The sequence below is a fragment of the Telopea speciosissima genome, chromosome 11 (assembly GCF_018873765.1).
Source record: "Telopea speciosissima isolate NSW1024214 ecotype Mountain lineage chromosome 11, Tspe_v1, whole genome shotgun sequence".
Taxonomy (NCBI): Eukaryota; Viridiplantae; Streptophyta; class Magnoliopsida; order Proteales; family Proteaceae; genus Telopea; species Telopea speciosissima.
The window spans coordinates 45008894-45031914 of record NC_057926.1 but is presented as its reverse complement, the minus strand read 5'-3'; the positions used below and the strand labels follow the sequence as shown (position 1 = coordinate 45031914).

General features: G+C 40.1%; 1 protein-coding gene across 1 annotated transcript; it reads left to right on the top strand.

Annotated features, from left to right (window-relative positions):
* The first annotated feature begins 4320 nt into the window (after positions 1–4320).
* Positions 4321–22813, top strand: LOC122644615 (probable protein arginine N-methyltransferase 6). The gene is made up of 8 exons (XM_043837995.1): positions 4321–4428; positions 4643–4720; positions 5009–5087; positions 18450–18544; positions 21058–21142; positions 21473–21675; positions 22181–22299; positions 22396–22813. The coding sequence occupies exons 1-8, from the start codon at positions 4405–4407 to the stop codon at positions 22436–22438; spliced, it is 726 nt and encodes a 241-aa protein (XP_043693930.1). The 5' UTR covers positions 4321–4404; the 3' UTR covers positions 22439–22813.
* The last annotated feature ends 208 nt before the right edge of the window (positions 22814–23021 follow it).

Below are 23021 nucleotides of genomic sequence, written 5' to 3'. Positions count from 1 at the left end.
AAAAAAGAAAAAGAAATAAAGGCACTTGACTAATCCCATATGCCTAGCCTCTACCTATATTATAGGTCCATTACAGTGGCCTATTATATTGAAACACATTGGATCAAAGGCCCAACATAGACATAACCCAACTAATGGATCCCAGCTCAGCTTAACAGCAAATTTCAGAATCCTTCCAACAGGTAGGATCTCAGGGTGTTAAAACACTAGAATGTGAGAATTTTTATAATTCCAAATCCAGGACTCAGATCAGGTCCAAACACTGGTTGAGTGTATGGCTAAGATAGAAGTTCAAAACCCCAAAATTTGGCAGTAATGCTATGGTTGGATAAGGGTTGGTATAAAGGCAGTTCAGAAATAGAAACTTTGATTTTCAAAAATTAGGAACTACCAGCAACTACCGATCTGCTGAACAGATCAGGACCAAGTTTTGGTCGGTAATTGTTATTTATCAATAGAAACATGCCTCAGAATATCTTTGAAACACAATGGTCAGATTTTGAGATATGGCTGATTCTTAGTTGCAGCAATATGTCACAAATACAGGGGAACCACAAGGTTTGAAATTGCAGGAACCGATAGAAGAAACAAAACAGAAAATAAAATGACCTGAGCCTCCCACCCAAGCTTAGGTTAGAATCCCACTAACCCACTTAGACTCTCACTAGGGTTTCTGCATCCCACAGGCCTGCCTCTCACAGTTACAACAGGATAGAGCCATTCAAAATAGTTTGTCCAATCGTCACTGTAGTAGTGCCCCTTCTTTTTTATTTGTAAACTTTAATCAATACAGTAAATAAAACCTTCCTTGTGTGGCCTAACATACTCCCGTTACAACTTTGAACTCTTAGAAATGGAAACCCCTTAAAAATAGAAACTAGTAAAGCTTTATAGAATCTAGCCTTCTAAAACAAAAATGGATACTAAAAAATAGAAACTAAAATCTAATTTTGTCATTGACCAAAGAAATTAAAATAGAAAGTAAGCAAAATGGCAACTAGATGAAATCTTCTCATTGACAGCTCAAATCTTCTTGAAGATACTCCACACAATCAGTCTGATACTTTATGATATGCTCCACACAATTAGTAATCCGGCTTCCCTAGAATGTCCTCCATCGAACCAACCAAGAACCAGGCCACATCAGACCAGGCAAACCCGATCTTGACCTGGTTTTTGGGCTTTGTTCCTGTGGTTACACCTATGCTGGAATCTGTGATCTACACATAGTTCAATATCTTGCGATATATCGGTATCTTGGGCCTACCGAGATATCCGAAATATACCGAAATTTCGCCGAAATATGGTATTTTTTCTGCCATATTTCGGCACTCCATCTCGATGGGGTTTTGGCCATATTAAGGCCTGATACTTCATGTACACCCTTATTTAAGCTAAATAAACACATTTAAACCTTCATATTGCAAAAAAAAAATGAACTCAAAGTGGTGTTTTGGGTTTGCACCCTTGATTGACTGTATACGGTCAGACCCTGATGTATAAAATAGTTAAATACATATTGTTTAAGTACTAAAAGACATAATAAGAAATTTAAACAAAGTAATGAAACAAAAATAAAGTCAAATGTAGCCTTTAGTTTAAACTTTAAAGTTTAAACTTTAAAGTGTAAACTCATAAAGTCATAAGTGCATAAGTCATAACTCATAAACTTCATAATAGTCAATAGTTCAATACTCAATACACAGTATTTCTACGAAATTTACTGAAATATACCGAAATGTACCGAAATTTACTGCTCAATACACAGTATTGCTACGAAATATACCGAAATATACCGAAATTTCTACGAAATTTGAACTTTTTTCATTTCGGAAGCCCATCTCATCTCGGTAGTGTCGAAATTACCGAAATTTACCGAAATTTCGGCAATATATTGCGAAATTTTGTACCATGGATCTACATCACCAACCCAAATCTTATTTCTAATAAAATAAGCCCAAGTAGGTAATTTAACTGCATCAACTAGAGTCGCCTAGGATATATCAGTTCACACCCAAAAGATGAGACAAAACAGAAGAGTATCAAGAGAGATTGGCTCTCTCTATTGTTGACCAGTTTTACCGCAGAAACAGAGTATACCAATAAAAGGGAGAAGGAACAGGGGGTAAAGGGAAAAAAGAGAGAAAAGAAGAGGAAAAGTAATGTAGACCAATCACAAGTGGTAACCATTCCATAAGAGGATCACAAACTTCAGGTCCAGCAACAGTAAATGCTTCGATGCAGGAAATAAAAAATAGAAATTGAAGAAGGGAAGAAGAAGATAGGGTAGTCTCTCTTAGACTTGGGTCTCTCACCCATGACCTCCCACCGTATTTTGGTCTCTCACCAATGGCATCTCACCATCCTCTCTCATGGAGCAAAGCACAAATCTATGTTTCATCTTCTCAATCTCATTAATCAAATTCGTGTACAAGGCTGTAGCCATAGAAATCTTGTCTCGGAAGTCCATTTCAGCCAGACCAAAATTTCGACGAAATTTCGCTGAAACATTGTATTTTTTCTATGAGTTTTGCTTGGCCATTTTGGGGTGCAAATTGCCGAAATGAGCGAAATACTGAAACAAAATTACCAAAATAACTGAAATTTCGACGAAACAATGCATTTTTAGACCGAAATTTCCGAAATGTCTGAAATTTTCGAAATATTGCATTTTTTATTTCTACCTACCATCTCGTCTCGGACCCATTGAAATATCCGAAATTTCGATGAGATTTTGAACCATGGCTGTAGCCCCTTACAAATTTATATAGAAGACTCATAAACTATAAAGGAAAGGCCTAACCCAATCCTTAACTAATAAGGTAAAATAAACCGACTAGGAAACTAAATAATGAATAAAACTGACTCAAAACAGGACTCTAACTAAACTAAGAAAAAAAATCCCGTTTTCCTACTTTCTACCCATATTTTAGACCCATTAAAGTGACCCATTACAATGAAAACACATGGGATCAAAGGCCTAACACATACATAACCCAACACAAAGCTTATTTCCAATAAAATAAGCCATCTAGGTGACTTATCTGCATCAAAAAGGAAGGAAGGAGCAGAAACAAGAAACCAGGATAAGAATACCTGGAAGGGAGAAGGAAGAAGAAAGCACTAACCACAAAGCCACATAGTCTACTCGAGGAAAAACTCAATTGTCCATTAATCTTTGTGTAGTCGATGAGTACATCCCAACATATAAAGAGGGGGGGGAAAAAAAAGACTCCTAGACTGATTGTAAAACTGAATTCATCTTCCACTCAAACTCTATCTCCTATATCATACATAACCAAATCCCGAACAAAAGAAAAGAAAATAAAGTGAAATGAAAATTACAAGATGAACCCCAAAACAAATAATCATTACCAGTACTTATTAGACCAAAATCCTAAGTTGCTTTGGTTTTCGGTTTCCAAATCCGGTCATATTAGTGAAAAACCACTCGAGAGCCATTGCATCAGTTCTAGACCCTCATTGGAACTTCCTCCTAGACTTAATGGCCTATATATTTCCAAAGACTTACATTAGGACCTTTTCAAGATACTTAATGAACTTTACATTTTCAAGGTCTTTCTCAACTAACAATGAAACTAACCTATTAACATCCCCAAGACTTTACAACTTTAGAGTACTAGACACAACTAACTAGTTAAATACGTATGGGCCACTCATCCCTCATATATGAGCTTTTAAAATAGGCCCATTATAATATAAACCATAAAAATTCCCAGCCCATGACCCATATAACCCAGTAGGCTACTTATTTAACCCATTATACTAGGATTTGGCTTGTTCCGGTGTGAATACTTCTGCTGGAAACTCTCTTGGTCTACATCATAAAGAAGGTAATTGAACAATAAATGTGTTAAATTTTGGAAACAGATCATTTGATCTCAAGAATTGTATTTTTTGTTTCCAATGGCTCCTAAACTGACTTGCTATTCAACTTGAGTCTTCAGAGGGCTGTTTCATACCATGGTTCAGCCCAGTTTGAGCAGTATGATGAAAAAGCAATGCATCATTCATTTGGCTGATTTTTACGAAAACTTGCTGCTTTTTCCCCCTCTTTCCACTGGTTCTTCAAACATGTAGTTCTTCTTTGAGAATGACCACTCTGTCTTCCGGTTCCTCTGCAACCCAGTTTAACGAGCCTGCTGGCCTCTTTCAGAACTGATCTTTACCCCTGAAGAACCAGAAACTTTTATAATTTATTCTTTATATGGATAAACATTACAAGGTAAACTTATGAATGTGATAGATTTTGTCTGGAGGTCAATAAAGCTGATGGGTCTCGACCTACAGCTGTCTCTAAATTGATTTAGGCACTCATGCTGATGCTGATCTTTGCAGGATGTTGAAATTGAGGAGGAGGTTGATGTTATAATTTCAGAGTGGATGGGCTACATGCTCTTGTATGAGGTGATTGATGTGATCTAGTTTTTCATGGTTGAATTGCACATATTAGTTTAGTATTTAACTAAGATGAATTTGCAGCGCTTTGATTCTTGGGGTTTGAGTGCTTCTGTTATTTCAATGCTCTTATATAAGCATCAAATTGTTATTGGCTCATTTTGAAACTTAATCCTTTATCTATCTTCTATATTATTTTAAATATTCATGCTTTTCCCTGTAGAGCATGCTTGGGAGTGTAATTACAGCCAGGGATCGTTGGTTGAAGCCCGGAGGACTTATTCTTCCTTCTCATGCTACGGTAACCTAATCAGAAAATCAGTATCTCATACACTTCTATTCCACCTTTTTTTTTCCTATAATAAATTCAGTACTTTATTTTTTGGAGCTGCTCCCTATTTGTATGAATTTGTCCAAAAAGGTAGCTTGCTATAACCTAGAGCACTCTTGATAATTCAATAGTATTAGCCATGTGAGGAAAACGTAATTTGATTTTTTAAAAATTATCTCTTGTATTTATCAAACCGGTCATTATCAGAGGAAAGTATTAAACCTCCTCTTGCTAATATGTGCTCTGCATCTTCTGCAGTTGTACATGGCACCTGTTACGCATCCTGAAAGATATAGTGAAAGCATTGATTTCTGGCGCAATGTTTATGGGATTGATAGTGAGTACATATGATTAATCAAATGATCTTCAACTCTGTGTGTGTGTGTGTGTGCGTGTGTTCTTTTTTTTTTTTTTTTTTTGGGTGGTGGTCTTGGTGATGTGCTGGATGCAAAAAATCAGCTTCTCCATTCAATTGGTGGGCTACTCTGTGGGCCAGCCATAAATCCCTGACCCATCCTTATTGGACATTTCTGCATTGGAACGAGAAATTCTCTGTTTCAGTATTATGCTACGCTCCAGTGTGAAATGGTAAAACTGGTTTTGTGTAGCCTTTCCCATGGACCTGAGCTAAGGTTTAGTTGAGAGTTCAGTGATTCTCCAAATCATATTATAAATTTAAATTTGTCAGAATGTACTAAATCTATCTGATGACTGTGGTCATGCACTCTGGCTGCTCTCCCCCCTCTCCCTTTTCTTTTTTTATGTCTGCTTGACAGATTGGTACTTTCCTCTAATCCTCTCCCCTCCACATTTGGGATAACGGGATGACATATTGAGGGTGGGAATGCTTGGGCTTGGAAGCATCATCTTCTTTGTTCCCTCTCCATGATCAAATTTGGAATGTGGAATGTGGGATACTTGGGCCCATTTCTTTACTTTGTTTGGTTTAGCCTGTATTCCTCAGGGAATATAAGACCTTACGTTGTTTTGGTAATCAGTATCTCTGTGGAATATGGGCAAGCTGATGGGGTTTTATGTTTTCTTGGTTGGTATTTGGACTATTTGGGTAAGGAATAATAGGATGTTTGTAGGATGGAGCAGATATTCCCTGCAGGTGATTGTGTTGATTACTCTTAGAACTGCTAGATGGGCTATCATTTTGGATGCTTTCCGAGACATATCAACCGACAATTTCATTAGACAATGGTCCCAGTGAGGAGTTCTGTAGTTTTGCCTCTGTAGATTCAGCATGAGTGGCACCCCCCCCCCCCCATGGTTTTTGGGTGGGTGCTCAGGAGTTTCTATTTCTAGAGGCTGACTAAACACCAACATCGAGGGTGACTCAAAGCTTGTTATTTGGTGGCTTGGTCATCATAGTGGTGCTCCTTGATGATGCCTTCACCATCTTGTGAATAGCTAAGCTGCTTTGCTCTCATGGTAGCTTTTCTTTTACTTGGCGCTTGTGTCAGCTTATTCTTTAGTTGATGTGCTTTGCCAGGGGAGGGCTTTTTAGGGAGGATTTGTATGTGGGGCTTTATATTTTAGCATTACTGATGGATCTATTCTTGGTGTGTACTCGGGCCTTTGTGTAATCAACACTCTACTGTGGTGCAGCTGTATGCGGTCATGTTTGGATTGCAGGCTGAACCAGGGTTTAATTTACTGAGGCTGCGAGTTCTTGGGGTGTCAAGGTCATGATTGGGGTGGATGATACCTAAACATTGGGGTCTGTGGAGTTTAACTCATTTAATTAAGTGAGCATGAGCTTTGGCATCCATCCTTGACATGACAGATGTAATGGATATTGCCACTCCTACATTATGTAGTTATGCTTATCAGAAACAAATAAATTCTCCCTTTCTATTTGGGAAAAAAAGGGGACATCATCAATATCTATGGTCCTAATTGATAGAATTCTAAAGGTGAGAAAAGGTTGCAACTTGAGTTTTCAAGATTTGTTAATTCTAAGTAGCAGGTGTATTATAGTTTTCTTCCAGTCTCTTCTTAATAAGGATATATATTTACTGATGACTCCTTTATAGACTCTCAATCAGATAAGCCGTTTTAAAGTTTGTCATGGACTGTTGAAAGGCTAATATACCCCTTGGACTAGCTATGTTCAAATTTTGGGTCCTCTCGCAATTGTACATAGCCCATGCATCAAACATATATACTTAAATTTTCATCCACCGAACCAAAGTTGCCTTATTATTTTTTTGGGATTAGTAACTGTTGAATGTTCACGGATTACCCGTTGATCCGTGACCCGGATACATTAAAGTGTCCAGGTACATTATGCACATGTTGCACATGTGATTTGACTAGAATTTTATTTCCTTTATTGTAATGATCTCTGATTATAAATAAAGAGGCTGTGGGCACATTGTTCACAAGCCATTATTCAAGGATTTCAACATGGTCAGAGCCAATCCGAGAATATGGGATCCAAAAATTTCTTTCCTGTTTTTTGTTTTTTTCTCTCTTCTCTCCATCGTGAAGTCACCCTAGCAGCAGTACCACCGCCAGCAGCACCTCCACCAGTCTTCCGCCAGCCCTCCGGCAGCCTTTACCCACCTTTTTTTCACACCACCGCCTCCCTCCCGCTACTCTCTCTCTCTCTCTCTTTTTCTCGAGGGAGGACTTCCCGCTTCCTTGCGATCCTTTTAGACCCTCCCTTGGTGGTGAGTTGTCTCCCACCAAGGGCTCTTTTTTCCCCTAAAATTTTTTCCCCTGTGCAGTAAACAAAACTGCGATTTTTTTTCCATTATTATTTTTTTTTTTACCAGTCACCATGCCTGACAACTCTGATGTTATGTTTGCTTCCTCTAGCCCTGACAGCACATCGCAGCATGACTTTGTTCCTTTTCCAGCCAGTCCTATAAAGTTAAATGGGGCCAATTACCTCTTGTGGTCTCGTTCATGCTTGTTTGCAATTGGTTCCCGTGGTCTCTCTGGCTACGTCTCTGGAACCTTTGTCAGGCTTGCTGAAACTGGTTCTGCCCATGATCGGTGGGAGAATTTTAATTTTCTGGTTATGTCCTATTTGGTGAATTCCATGGAGCAAGAGATTGCCATTATCTTCTTCTCGATTCGGCGGCCAAGATATGGAAAACAGCCAAGGACACGTATTCTCAAGTTGGGAATGCCGCTCAGTCTTATGAACTTCGTCAAAAGATTCACTCTACCAAGCAGTTAGAGTTGTCCCTTTCACAATATTATTACACCATGTGTACTCTGTGGCAACAGTTGGATTTTTTTGGCACCTTTATTGCATCTAGTGTTGCTGATGCAACGGCTTACAAAAAATGGGAAGACTTGATTTTTTGGCCGGGCTCAATATTGAATTTGATCTGATCCGGTCTAATATTCTGAATCGTGATCCTCTACCTACTCTTGAGCAGGCATATGTAATTCTTTTTGCCGAGGACAGTCGACGTATAGCCATGGTTAATCCTGTCCCTCAGGAACGATCGACTCTTATTTTTGGTTCACAGTCTTCTGCCCCTGGCAATACTTCCCGTTCTGTTCCTAGTGATCGACCATCTGAGGATCGTCCTCCTATTAAATGTGATCATTGTGGAAAGGAGTGACACACAAAGGATCGTTGTTGGAAGCTACATGGTCGCCTTGCAGATATTCGGGGGCGGGGTAGGGGTGGTTCCAATCGGTTTACTGGCACACGTGCAAATCAGGCATCCACTGAAGAACAACCTGCGCAGTCTCTTTCTCAAGTTATGGCTGAACTCAATCATCTCAGGGATATGGTGACTTGTTTGGACACGTCTTCTTCGGCATCTACATCCTCTTCATTGGCTGCCTCTGCTGTTTTTGTGCCTTCTACTACTCCTACCACTCCTTCTCCAGGTATTTCATTTGGTGGGAACTGCTCCTCTGTCATTCCCGATTCTTGGGTGATTGACTCTGGAGCAACCAACCATATGACAGGTTCTTCATCTCTTTTTTTTAAGTATTCTCCTTTATCTGGTCATACTAAAGTCTGTGTTGCTGACGGATCTCTTTCTTCTATCTCAGGAAAGGGATCTGTACAGTGCACATCTTCTCTTTGCCTTTCCTCTATCTTGCATGTTCCAAAATTCTCTACTAAATTACTTTCAATTAGTAGTATAACCAGAGATTTAAATTGCAAAGTGACTTTTTTTCCCAACCATTGCTTGTTTCAGGACTTGGAGATGGGTCGTATGATTGCATGTGGTAAAGTGGTTGGTGGTCTTTATGTACTTGATGGTGCGCCGGCAGCCTTGACATCTCAGTCTTCCTCTACTGAATTTAATTCGGCAATTTTGGAGTTGAATAATTGGCATAAACGTTTGGGCCATCCCCCTATAGGGGTTTTATCTGATCTTTTTCCCAGTTTGGTTAAACGATGTAATAAATTTAATCTTTCTTGTGATGCTTGCATTTTAGCCAAGTAAACTCGGACGGTTTATCCTATTTCTGATAGTAGAAGTTTATCACCTTTTAATTTGATTCATTTTGACGTTTGGGGCCTTGCCCGGTATGTTTCTACTTCTGGCTTTCGGTGGTTGGTCACCTTCATTGATTGTTGTAGTCGAACCACTTGGGTCTACTTGATGCACAATAAGAGTGAAGTTTTCCGCTGTTTTACCCTATTTCATAAGATGGTTCAGACCCAGTTCGATACGAAGGTAAGAATTCTCCGGTCTGACAATGGCAAAGAATACATGGATGGTGCCTTTCAGTCATACTTGGAAACTCATGGGATTATCCATCAGACCTCTTGTGTGGATACACCTGCTCAGAATGGGGCTCCTGAACGCAAGAACAGGCACTTACTTGAGATGGCTCGATCTCTGATGTTTGATATGGCTGTTCCCCCTCGTTTCTGGGGTGATGCGGTCCTCACAGCCACTTATCTTATTAATAGGCTTCCCTCAAGAATCTTAGGAGGACGCTGCCCGTTGGATGTTTTATTGAGCTCCTCGACTTTTGTTGTACCACAAAAATTTTGGTTGTGTGGTGATTGCCCGAAACCAACATGTTCATGGCAAGTTCGACCCAAAGGGACTTCGGTGCATTTTTCTTGGCTACTCGGCTACTCGGAAGGGCTACAAATGCTACCATCCTCCAATCAGAAAAATATTTGTTACCATGGATGTTGTGTTTCGTGAATCCAAGGCCTACTTTTCCTCACCGGAACGTCAGCAGGGGGAGGTCATAAGTGTAGATTCAGAGGTCCCACTGATTGTTCCTCTGGATGTTCATATACCTGTTATAGAGGATTCTTTTGTGGAATTGGAGGATGGAATTACAAGTCAAGAACAAGAAATGGGATAGATTGAGCAGCAACCAGTTCAGGGGGAGAAAGATTTGAAGAATTATTCTCAGGGGACGTTTTTTCCTCCTCATGGACCATTGTACAAAGAGACCACTACCACACTACCTTCTCAATCAGCACCTGTTCCGAGTTCTCCCACTCATTCTCCTTGTAAGCCTCCTTATGATCCCAGTATGGATTTACCTATTGCTGTTCACAAGCCAAAGCGGGGTTGTACTCAACATCCAATTTCTAATTTTGTATCTTACAACTCCCTTACTCCTTCTTTCCATGCCTTTGCGTCTTCATTATCCTCCGTTATTATTCCTAACAATTGGCAAGAAGCAATAGCAGAGCAAAAATGGAAGGATGCGATGCATAAAGAAATGCGTGCCTTAGAGAAAAATCAGACCTGGGATTTGGTAATTCCTCCATCAGGAAAGACCTGTTGGCTGTAAATGGGTATCTGTTGTGAAGCATAAATCTGATGGTTCGGTTGAAAGGTATAAACCTAAGGAATCGACTATTAAGAAACCTTTGCTCCTGTGGCAAAGATGAATACAGTGAGAGTCATCATTTCCTGTGCTGTGAATCAAGGTTGGGATCTTCAACAACTTGATGTGAAAAATGCCTTCTTACTTGGAGAGTTGGAAGAAGATGTCTACATGGAGATAACTCCGGGTTTTGCCTCACCAAACACTCAGGGAAAGGTGTGCAAATTGAAGAAAGCTTGTATGGCTTAAAACAGTCTCCCCGGGCTTGGTTCGGTCGTTTCCATAGAGCTATGGTTGCTAATGGATATCAACAAAGCAATGCTGACCACACGCTATTTGTTAAAAGGGTGGGACATCATATCACTATTTTGATTCTCTATATAGATGATATAGTGATCACTGGAAGTGATATTATCGTGATCTGGGTATTAGCGCAGAGAGCTAATACCGAGATCATAATGAGAAGGGTATTTCAGTCTAATATGTTGGTAGGGTGTTTCTTTTATTTTATTTTAGTGTTTACAATTTTACCCTTCAAGTGATTGATATAATGAAAATTGAGAGGAGAGTTACACATATCGTGGAACTCTCCCAGTTCTGCTGAATCTCGACTCCTTCTCTCTCTCGGCTTTTCTTCTTCTTTTTCTTCAGTATTTATCATGGTATCAGAGCTGTAAGGGTTGTTACATACTTCGTGGATCATTGGTTCCCTTCTTTACAGCATTCGATTGAAGAAATATTTTTTTTTTGAAGATTTGCAGCACTTGCGGCTTCTCCTATTTTCTGTTTGAAGGGGTGCAACACCCTATGCTGTTTTCTGGATTGGTTTAGAGACTAGTTCATGAAATGAATTAAGAACTAGGTCTCTCCCTTTTTTGTTTAAGGATTATTCGAAGGAGTTATTAGATGAAGTGAAGATTTTGTCAGGATTTTGTTGAGAAGATCGATTGCTGTCTCTACTGTTGGTTTCAGATTTTTCAAGGTTTTATCTGAGGGAGTTATTTGCTGTCCTTATTGATTTCTATCAAGTTTCTTCAGTCTTGATCGACTTCTGTCCCTGTTTGCAGTATTTTTCAGTCTCTTTTGTCTTCACTTCATCAAGTAAATCATGGATGATGAGCCGAAACCTGTTGAGGGTTCAAAGTCATTCACAACAGAAATTTTTTCTTCCTCTTCAAATCGTATTACCGAGAAGAAGTTGGAAGGGGTTACCAATTTTTTGCAGTGGAAGAAAATTGTTCGCCTAGTGTTAACTGGCTGTGATCAGCATAAACATCTGTTCAAAACCAAGTCTGAGAATGACTCTTCATGGGAGACAGTTGATTCTCGAATATTGGGACAGATGCTGAATTCTATGGATCACCAATTTGTGGACCTAGTGACACACATTGACACAGTGAAGGAGTTGTGGGAGTATCTTAATATCTTGTATTCTGGACAAAATAATCTGTCCCGTATTTATGACTTGTCCCAAAAGTTCTACAGGGCTGATAGGAAGGGTCGTACTTTGACCCAGTACTTTGCTGATTTTAAGAGAATGTATGAAGAGCTTAATTCCTTACTTCCTATCACTGCCAATGTGGAACAGATGCAGAACCAGCGGGAACAACTTGCTGTTATAGGTTTTTTGGGAGGTCTTGGGAAGGAGTTTGACTCTGTTCGTTCCCAAATTCTTGGTGGTGACAAAGTAGCCACTTTGTCTGAAACCTTTTCCAGGGTTCTTCGTGTCTCTCGGGAACACAATAATGATGGTGATACTTCAGCCCTGGCTTCTTTTCCATCCAACTGTGTGCCCAACAGTGGGGCTGATGGTGGTGGTGGTGGTGGCCGTGGTCGTGGTGGTGGGGCTGGTGTTTCTAGTAAGGCACCTACCTTAGGTACTCAGGGTACCTCTGATGTTTCTGGTGGTTCCGTGCGCACTTGTCATCATTGTGGTCGTCCAGGACATATCCAACGTTTCTGTTGGAAACTACATGGCAAACCAACTCAGCAACAGTTTGCCAATTCTGCTACAGCTGATTCTCCTGTTTCTCCACGGACTGAGGGTAAGACTGTGAAGATGTCTGATGATGAATATGCCCGTTATACATAGTTTCAGATTTCTCAACCAGCCCAACCTCCAACTGCGACCTTTGTTCAGACAGGTAATGCCACTGCATGCCTTTCGACTGTCTCTTCCCGTCCCTGGATCATTGATTCAGGGGCCTTCGAGCACATGACTGGTGTTTCAGGTATACTTTCTTCTTTTCAGCAATCCTCTTCGAGTGTCACTTTAGCTAATGGTTCCTTGGCTAAGGTGACTGGTACTGGTACTGTCCATATTACACTTTCTCTTTCTTTGTCTTCCGTTCTTTATGTTCCTGATTTTTCGTTTAACCTTTTCTCTGTTAGTCGGTTTATTAAATCCCATAACTGTTCTGTAACATTTTCTTCTGACTCTTATGTATTTTAGGATCTTTCGTCGAAGAGGATGATTGGTAGAGGTCATGCATCAGGGGGACTTTACATACTTAAGGACACTTCATCTATGGCGTGTGCCGGTGTGGTGGGACCAGATTCATTGCCGTTTGGGTCATCCTTCGTTGGAGAGTTTGAAGCTTCTTGATGGTCGTTTTCGGTCTATTTCTAGTTTTAATTGTGAGTTGTGTCAGTTTGGGAAACTCCACCATGCGAGTTATCTACCTAGAGTCAATAAACAGTCTGACCAACCACTGTCTTTAGTTCATTCGGATGTTTGGGGTCCATGTCCTGTCGTTTCCACTTTGGGTTTTCGTTACTTTGTAACTTTTGTTGATGATTATTCCAGGGTTACCTGGATCTATTTAATGAAAAATCGTTCCGAGTTATTTTCTATATTCTGTGCATTTGTGAATGAAGTGAATAATCAGTTTTCACACTCTTTGTGTGTTCTTCGTACTGATAATGCTAAGGAATATTTCTCTGTTCCTTTTGCTGATTTTATGACTTAGCGTGGTATTATTCATCAGTCCTCTTGTGCCTACACCCCTCAGCAAAATGGTGTGGCTGAGAGGAAAAATAGACATTTGATGGAGGTTACTCGTTGTCTCTTGTTTGAGATGAAAGTGCCTAAATCCTTTTGGGCAGATGCTGTTTTAACCTCGTGTTATCTCATTAATCGTATGCCTTCTTCGGTTTTACGTGGTGGTATTCCTTTTTCTTTGTTGTTTCTTTCTGAGCCACTGTTTGTTTTGCCACCACGTGTGTTTGCTTTATTTGTGATCATCGTTCAGGAGTTTCCAAGTTGGATCCCAAGGCTCTCAAGTGCATGTTTGTTGGTTATTCTCGCACTCAAAAGGGTTATCGTTGTTATTCTTTTGACTTGCGAAAATATTTTGTTACCGCTGATGTTTCTTTCTTTGAGTCTACACCGTTCGTTCATTCTTCTAGTACTGTGTCTGACTTGGATGATGATATTCCTGTTACTGTTGTTCGGTCTACTGTTCACTATGCTCCGCAGGCTGCCTCATTACCGGCACCTCAACCTAGTGTGTATCAACTTCACAAATGGAAAGTATGTCCTTGGACCCCTGCTACATCGACTTCTACGCCATCTCCTACTTTGCCGGCAGATCCTGTGATAGGTAATGATCCTCCTCCTTTGGACCCTTCTTCTGATCTTGATATTCCAATTGCTCGTCGTAAAGGGGTTAGGGCTTGTACTCAACACCCCATTTCTAACTTTGTTTCTTTTGATAGTTTGTCTTCCACCTTTCATTCTTGTTTACATACTGTTGAGCATCATCCTGTTCCTAAGTCTGTCGCAGAGGCATTGTCTAGTCCTGGTTGGAGGGCTGCTATGGGTGAGGAATTATCGGCATTGGAAGAAAATCAGACTTGGGATCTTGTTCCCTTACCTTCGGGGAAGATTGCTATTGGTTGTCGCTGGGTGTATGTGGTGAAGGTGAATCCTGATGGGTCCTTGGCTCGCTTGAAAGCCCGTTTGGTTGCTAAGGGGTATGCCCAAGTATATGGTGTGGATTACTTGGATACCTTTTCACCCGTGGCAAAGCTTACTTCTGTTCGTATTTTGATATCTCTTGCTGCTACTTATCATTGGCTCTTATATCAGCTTGATGTCAAGAATGCATTCTTGCATGGTGGGTTGCATGAAGAGATTTATATGGAGCAACCTCCTGGGTTTGTTGCTCAGGGGGAGTCTGGCTTGGTGTGTAAATTGAAAAAATCTCTTTATGGGCTGAAACAGTCCCCTAGAGCTTGGTTCGGCAGGTTTATTGAAGTTGTGTTAGAGTTTGGGCTGACACGGTGTGATAGTGATCATTCTGTATTTTTCCGCTGTTCTGGAGGTGGAAAACTGTTTCTTGTGGTTTATGTTGATGATATAGTCATCATAGGAGATGATGTTTCTAGAATTGATGGTTTGAAGGCACACTTGCAGCAGAAATTTCAGACCAAGGACTTGGGAAAGCTGAAATATTTTTTGGATGTGGAAGTTGCTCAATCAAAGAAAGGGATCTTGCTCTCACAGCGGAAATATGTTTTTGATCTTTTGTCAGAGACAGGAATGCTAGGTTCTAAGCCTCTAGATACTCCTATGGATCCTAACTTAAAACTTGTTGCAGAGGATGGTGAGATTTTAGGTGATCCAGAAAAGTATCGGAGGCTTGTTGGTAAATTGAATTATCTCACAGTGACTAGGCCTGATATAGATTTTCCGGTTAGTATGGTGAGTCAGTTTCTGTCTGCTCCTCGGACAACTCATTGGGAGGCTGTTGTGCATATTTTACGCTATCTTAAAAAGGCTCTTGGACGTGGTCTTCTCTACAGTGATCATGGTCATGGGCGGATAGTAGGTTTTTCAGATGCTAACTGAGCAGGATCTCTAGTTGATAAACGATCTACTACAGTTACTGTGTCTTCGTTGGTGGAAATTTGGTGTCCTGGAAGAGTAAGAAACAGACAGTTGTTGCCCGCTCCAGTGCAGAGTCATAAGACAGGGCTATGACACATGTTACTTGTGAGTTGATGTGGTTAAAGCAATTAATGACTGAACTTGGCTTTGTTGATGGTGCTCCAATGAAACTGTGTGATAATCAAGCTGTTGTCCATATTGCTTCAAATCCGGTGTTTCATGAGAGGACGAAACACATTGAAGTTGATTATCATTTCATTCGAGAAAAGTTACAACAAGGTTTGATTTCTCCTAGCCATGTCCGTAGACAGAGAACAACTCATGCAGCGTGTTCACAAAGTCATTGGGAAGTACAAAAGTGGATTATATTTGTAACAAGCTGGGCATGATTGACATCCATGCTCCAGCTTGAGGGGGAGTGTTATCGTGATCTGGGTATTAGCGTAGAGAGCTAATACCCAGATCATAATGAGAAGGGTATTTCAGTCTAATATGTTGGTAGGGTGTTTATTTTATTTTATTTAGGTGTTTACTATTTTACCCTTTAAGTGATTGATATAATGAAGATTGAGAGGAGAGTTACACATATCGTGGAACTCTCCCAGTTCTGCTGAATCTCGCCTCCTCTCTCTCGGCTTCTCTTCTTCTTCTTCTTCTTAATTTTCTTCTTCTTTTTCTTCAGTATTTATCAAGTGATAAACAAGAAATTCAACGGTTGAAGACCTATTTGGGTACCGAGTTTGAGGTCAAGGACCTGGGTAGGTTGCGGTATTTCTTGGGAATAGAGATTGCCTACTCTGCTAAAGGTATATCTCTTTCTTAGAGAAAGTATATTCTCGATTTATTGAAGGACACTGGGATGCTTGGGTGTAAACCTGCTGATACACCTCTGGAACCTAACACACACTTGAAGTGTAAGGATGGTGACCCTATTGATAAGGGCAGTTATCGAAGGTTGGTTGGGAGAGTGATATACTTGTCTCATACCCGACCAGATATTGCGTTTGCAGTAAGTGTAGTCAGCCAGTTTATGCATGCTCCTCACTCTTCTCACTTGGAGGTAGCATACCGAATCCTAAGGTACCTAAAGTCCTCTCCTGGTAAAGGAGTCCTATATTCCTCACATAGTCATCTCCGGGTAGAAGCTTATACTGATGCGGATTGGGCAGGCAGCCCTGATGATAGAAGGTCCACCTTTGGATATTACACCTATGTTGGAGGAAATTTGACTACTTGGAGAAGCAAGAAGCAGGCAGTGGTTGCTCGGTCAAGTGCTGAAGCTGAGTTTAGAGCCATGGCACAAGGCATTTGCAAACTTCTTTGGCTCAAAGGACTTCTCCAAGATCTTGGATTGTCAGTTGACCTTCCTATGAGACTCTATTGCGACAGCAAGTCCGCAATCAGCATTGCCCATAATCCAGTCCAACATAATCGCACCAAACATGTTGAGATTGATCGGCACTTTATCAAGGAAAAGCTGGAGCAAGGGGTCATCTATGTTCCGTTTGTTCAGTCTAGTGATCAAGTGGCTGATATTCTTACTAAGGGAATTGGTGGTAAATTATTTTGTTCTATTGTTAGCAAGTTGGGCATGTTTGACATGTATGCACCAACTTGAGGGGGAGTGTTGAATATTCACGGATTACCCGTTGATCCGTGACCTGGACCCAGATACATTAAAGTGTTCAGGTTCATTATGCACATGTTGCACATGTGATTTGACTAGGATTTTGTTTCCTTTATTGTAATGATCTCTAATTATAAATAAAGAGGCTGTGGGCACATTGTTCACAAGCCATTATTCAAGGATTTCAACAGTAACAGAAAATTTATTTATAGATGAAGGCGATGCAGTGATGCAGATCAAAGGTTTAACTGAATCACTTTGAACCACTTTTTACTGGTCTATGGTTCAGGTTTCTGGTTCACCTGAAAAACCAGGTTGTGGGGTCCTAGTTAGGACTATTATTTGGTTATTTCATTCCTTTGTAAGGCTGGAATGTTCTTTATTATAGCCAGCCTTGTTATTGTTTGATTCAGAAATTCCTATTCTTGCTCACGCAAGAGGAGGAATACTGATCTGGTTTATATATTTTTTTATTTCCTGTTTCGAGGAGGTTGTTTCCTACTGGATGCTGGATTTCCTGGGGAAAGTATGACTGTATGAGTCAGCCTTCGCTGTTTCTATAAAACAATGTTAGGGCATTGAATGAAGCTGGCTTTTTGCCTATTATTTTCTGTGAGATTCAGATACTGTTGTGTGATGCGGCCATCCTCCCTGGATGTTGATTAATGGTTACTTGGTTTCAAGTTCTGACAATCTTGATTTGCAGTTTGCACTGTTGTATGAAACTATGATTGAGGTTGACTTTTTCTAACTATGTACCCGTGCGCCTTATGGTGTAAGCGCCTAGGCGCCCCTCCACAACGTTGATGCCTTGACAACTATGATTCATGCTGAATCCGAGAGACAAAATTTGCAGGAGACAAACCTGCTTCCCATTTTGATAAAATTGCCAAAGTTGGTGTGCCAACCTTTTCTAGTTTGTTATTTTTTCTAGTGGGAAGATACATTTGGGCTGAAAATTACAAGTTAGATGTGGACAACATGTCCGTAAAATTTGAGCTCCAACTAACATGCCACTTGGCATATCTGAAGGGGCTGTGGAGGAAACTTTAGCCTAAAAGATCCCATTCACATGCACATTCATGGTTTCTTTGTTTCGGCCATAGCATTCTTGAACAGTGATTAAAACGTGTTATCTTGGGTTTGTTAGATAAGTTATTGAATCATCTATCTAATGACACCAAGATCAAGTGGTTTGGGCAATTTTTGATTGAAAACCGATATTACTTGTCAATAACCTTAATGCTCCCAATCGAGGGTTTTTTTAAAGGGTGTGTTGTTTTTGACTTGCTAACTCAAGCATACGCTGCTTTGCTTCCTGCATCATCTCCATTAATCATTTCACTGATAATTAGAGTCAAAGTTAATTTTTTAATTGTTTCCATATACAGTGTCTGCTATGGTGCCGCTTGCAAAACAGTGTGCATTTGAGGAGCCATGTGTGGAGACAATATCGGGTGAGAATGTTTTGACGTGGCCATTTGTGGTGAGTCTCTTTCTTTATACCAAGAGTTTCAAATATATTTTGTTTCTAGTCTATTCTCTTCTGGATTTTCTTTTCCAGTTTCAGAAAACCTTAGATACTTGGTTCTTGAGGTGGAGGGCATTGGGCACCACCACTTTAAAATACCTCCATGCAAGTTCTTGGAAATAATTTAATGGAGTGGTTTTTGTGGATGGGCACCTAGTTCTGCTATTTGGCAGCTCAGATGGGGGCTGAAATTTTGAGGACAGGTAGACCCCACGGTCCCCTGCTCACATGTCAAGGTTCAGTTCAATCGGGGGGTTGGCCAAATGGCAAACGAAACTGAAAAATCCTGGACTACCAATAGGGTGCATGGATGTACATGCGAGGGTACCCGTATATACGGGAGGGATGATATATGATTGAATTTGTGTCTGCTATTTGACACATGGCCTATCCACACTATTCCTTAGATATCCAGTGATCAGACTTTCCACATCAGTCCATATCATAGTTATCAAGGCGTCGCCATCATGGCGTCCATGCTCCTTGGTCGCCTTGGACGCCTTGGGCGCCATGGCGGTGTTGCCTTGAATTTTGCCCCTCTAAAACGCCATGGTCGCTTTCCCGCCTTGATAACTATGGTCCATATGGAGGAAACTGCCATCCATAAAATTTTTGCCATAAATTAAAATGCAAATCATATTTAACACATTGTAGTTCATGACAAAGAAACCATCGGCCTTATGGTGTACGTCCATCTATGATAATCATGATGCCCCAGTAGGCCAGTAGTCAATACATAGTTGTCAAGGCACCTAGGCAACCCAAGGCATTGGTGGGCCACTTAAGCGCATATGCGACAAGGTGCCTAGTATTTTTTTTATTTATTTATGTATCCATTATATCTAGTGTAACAATAATATAATTATGCTTACAACATTACATTAACAACAATACAGATTGAATCTATGCACTAATTTGCCACTATATCTAGCAACATCATTACAGCATTATAGCAACAACATTATGTTAGAAACAATATTATCTAGTTGAAAAAAAAATTAAGTAAATAAGAGAAGTGAACTAGTGAAGTTCGATCCCTTTTTTCCTTTTTTAATTAAATTTTTTTGGGTAGTAAATGATCCCAGGCTTCTCACTTGTACACCAACTTGTGCACAAGCCAATAAAAATGTTAGAAACAACATTAGTTAGAGGGGAAAAAAACGTATGTAAAAAAAATATATAGACTGCCCAGGGACCTAGGTGTCCCAAGGCGCTCCCAAGGCGCCTGTCCAGCCCTTGAAAACCTGCCCAGACGCCTAGGCGATACCCTGACAACTGTGAGTGAATATGTAGAGACACCCCTAACAAACTAATCAGTGTGCCTTCTCTCTCTCTCTCAGCTTAGGAATAGTTTTTTAATTAGGAGGGATGTCCCAATTATAAATATTGGAGGGAGCCCAAATCATTGCCTGGAAGAAAGTTGGGCAACATATAGTTGAAGGTTTTGGCACCAAAAGTGCCATATTGGTTTCTGACTTTCTGGTGCAGCTGCTTCTGCCTTGAGGGATGATTTGATGAATCTACAGTTGGATAGATGGGGAATTTTCTGGATAGGCCTCTTGTCAAATTTGGTGGCCCTTCTTAACTGTATTGCTTGTCATGTACGGGGTTCTTCCTCTTGTTTCTTCAACAGTCCAAGGTCAAATTCATTAAATTGACATGTGGTGAAGTTGGATTTCCCTGAAAATTAATAACCTTGACTAGATTATGGTGTGGATAACATTTCCAGTTAATTTGAGCCTATGTTTTAGAAGTGTGAGGCATAAGCAAGGAGCTAAGGCCTCCTAGCACCTGAAGCACAGTACATGCCTGATTGGTGTGAGGCACAATTTGAAAAATAAATATAAATATTAATATTAAATCACTTAGGATCCCCTGACCTTATAACAGATTGACACACCTTTTATAACTGTCACGTGGCTGAACAGATGGGGCTGGAAATTTGTGGACAGGTGAATCTGGATATCTGCTGCTCGCATGTCAAGTTTCAGACCAATCTGAGTTTACCATGAGGCAAATCAAGAAATTAAAAAGATCGGGGGCTCCCAAATGATAAAAACAGTATGAAGTAACATGTGATAACTAACACAGTATGCAATATCATTACTCAACTATACAGATTTACCAGTAAAGAACAAAACATAAATTATACGCAACAAATACAAACCTTAAGTTCTTGAACACATAACTAGTATGTAAGATTGCAAAGCCTAAGCTCCACAGCCTGACAAATTTAAAGAATAATGAACAATGCTTTATTTGACGCACACTAGAGGAAGCCATTAAGTCTTTGATTGTTGTTCAAAAAGGGGTTATGTCTTATTTTCTTGAATGGAGCAACCCAACCGTGGACACATGCAAAACCCCTAATCCAGGTTAAAATTGATCTAATAACCCCTCCATATATCCTGTGTGGAATATTTGGAATGGTGCTAGAAACTTATTCTATGTATGGTCTTGATGAATAGGTTAAGCATGTGGATTGCTATACAGTCACAATTCAGGAACTTGAGTCTATAACAGCAAGATATAGATTTACATCAATGATGGCTGGTAAATTCTTTTACCTCTCTTCTTCTCTTATGCCTTTCCTCTCGTCCTTAATGGAATTCTTATCATCTCTGACCTGTTCCTTGATCTCACGGTTTATGTTGATAATGTTGTTTCATTCTGAATATTATTTAGTCGGTGTGCCACCATACAATTGGGGTCGTTTCAATCTTTGCAAGAAAGTCCGAAAGGATTTTTTGGTTTCATTTTCATTCTGATGAAAATTGCAAGTTTATCTTTTTTATTCTATTTTGCAATTTTGGTTGTATGATGAAACACCCTCTCTCTTGATTTTTATTTCTTTGGCTGTCTTGTGTTTTTCTTTCTCTCCAGCTCCCCTTCATGGTTTTGCATTCTGGTTTGATGTTGAATTCAGTGGACCTGCAATTTTCCCTACCAATAACCAAGTCCAATCTCCGCAGTTAACATCTTCCGACATCCAGCCATCAGATAGTCAGAGGAAAAAACGACAAAAACCCAATGAGGCACTTGTGCTGTCAACTGCTCCTGAGGACCTTCCAACACATTGGCAACAGGTATACTGTTATGATGCTTCCTCCCATCCCCACCCTTCAAAATGTTTCACAGCCACCTTGACAGTTGAGCCTACATGGCTCAATTGGGCTGTTGCTCCTTTGGAACCTTGATATCAAGGACATTTCCCCCTGTTATGAACCTCTAGTTATTAATTTAAACAAAGAAAACTATTCCGGCCTGTTTATGTGGTCCCTACTTCTGAAATGTGCATGTTTGATCTTGACATGATTTATCTCAGAGGGGGGGGGGGTGATCACATTTTGGTTAATCTGGTTAGGAGATGATGTCCAAAAACTGACAATCATATGATCTCAATGTTAAAAGTAGTATGAAAGTTCGTGAAGGTGTTGGTGATGGTTATAATTGTAGCATAGATATGATCCATTGGATGGCTAGCGCCCCCACCCCCCATGTATCTTTTGAACAAATTATTTGAAGCAAGATATTGTATTTGTGTGAAAGTAGTTTGCCAATTTCATATCACAGTAACAAAATATTTTGCAGACATTGCTCTACTTTTACGACCCAATAGAGGTGCAGCAGGACCAAGTAATTGAAGGCTCCATAACACTGTCACAAAGCAAAGAAAACCCACGATTCATGAATATTCACCTTGAATATGCGTATGTACAATGCTTATTTTTTCTCCAAAAGTGCAAAGTTTTGCATGATTCTGTACTAGCTTCACATTGTTTCCTCACTTTGAACGATACTCACAGTTCTGGAGGTAGAGCTTTCGTGAAAGAGTCAGTTATGCGGTGATCCTATTGAAGGTTCCCCTGTCACTATTTCCCTGTGGCACCTCTGAAGCCAAGCTGGCTTGGATCTTACATGGCATGACTGTTATGAACTGTGTTGGATTTCTTGCTCAACCAGATCCCGGAGAGCAGTTTTCGCAGCTCACCATTGGGTTTCAGCTTTTCTTCACTCCATGCCTCGATAGTGGAGCTCTAACTCACCTTTCACTGTTTGTTATAGATATCAGCTAACCACACTTCCACAGGTTTGAAGGGAATGGAGAATTCATGTGTGTGTGTGTTTTTTTTTTCCTTCAAAAACTCACCCTCAAGTTGAGCTTAGGCTTATATGTCAATCCTGTGGCAAGACAGTCATCAAATCAAGCTGATTGATTTTCAATCTGGTTCTATAATTATGTGATGATAATCCCTGGTATACATCTTCCAGACAACATGTCCCAAATGATCTTGAATTATTTGATCAAATCATGTCTACTGAGGAGTTTGACAGAAAAGGATTCAGCTTAAAATTACTAGAGATATTTCTGTCAATTATGCATTTAATATTTTTTTTAATCCTTGGTGATCTCGGTAGTTACATATGCAAT

Coding starts and splice junctions, on each gene's coding strand:
- LOC122644615 (XM_043837995.1), top strand. CDS start 4,405: ATGGGCTACATGCTCTTGTATGAG. Junction 5,088..18,449: donor CAATGTTTATGGGATTGATA/GTGAGTACATAT, acceptor TTCCATATACAG/TGTCTGCTATGGTGCCGCTT. Junction 21,143..21,472: donor ATTTACATCAATGATGGCTG/GTAAATTCTTTT, acceptor CTTTCTCTCCAG/CTCCCCTTCATGGTTTTGCA.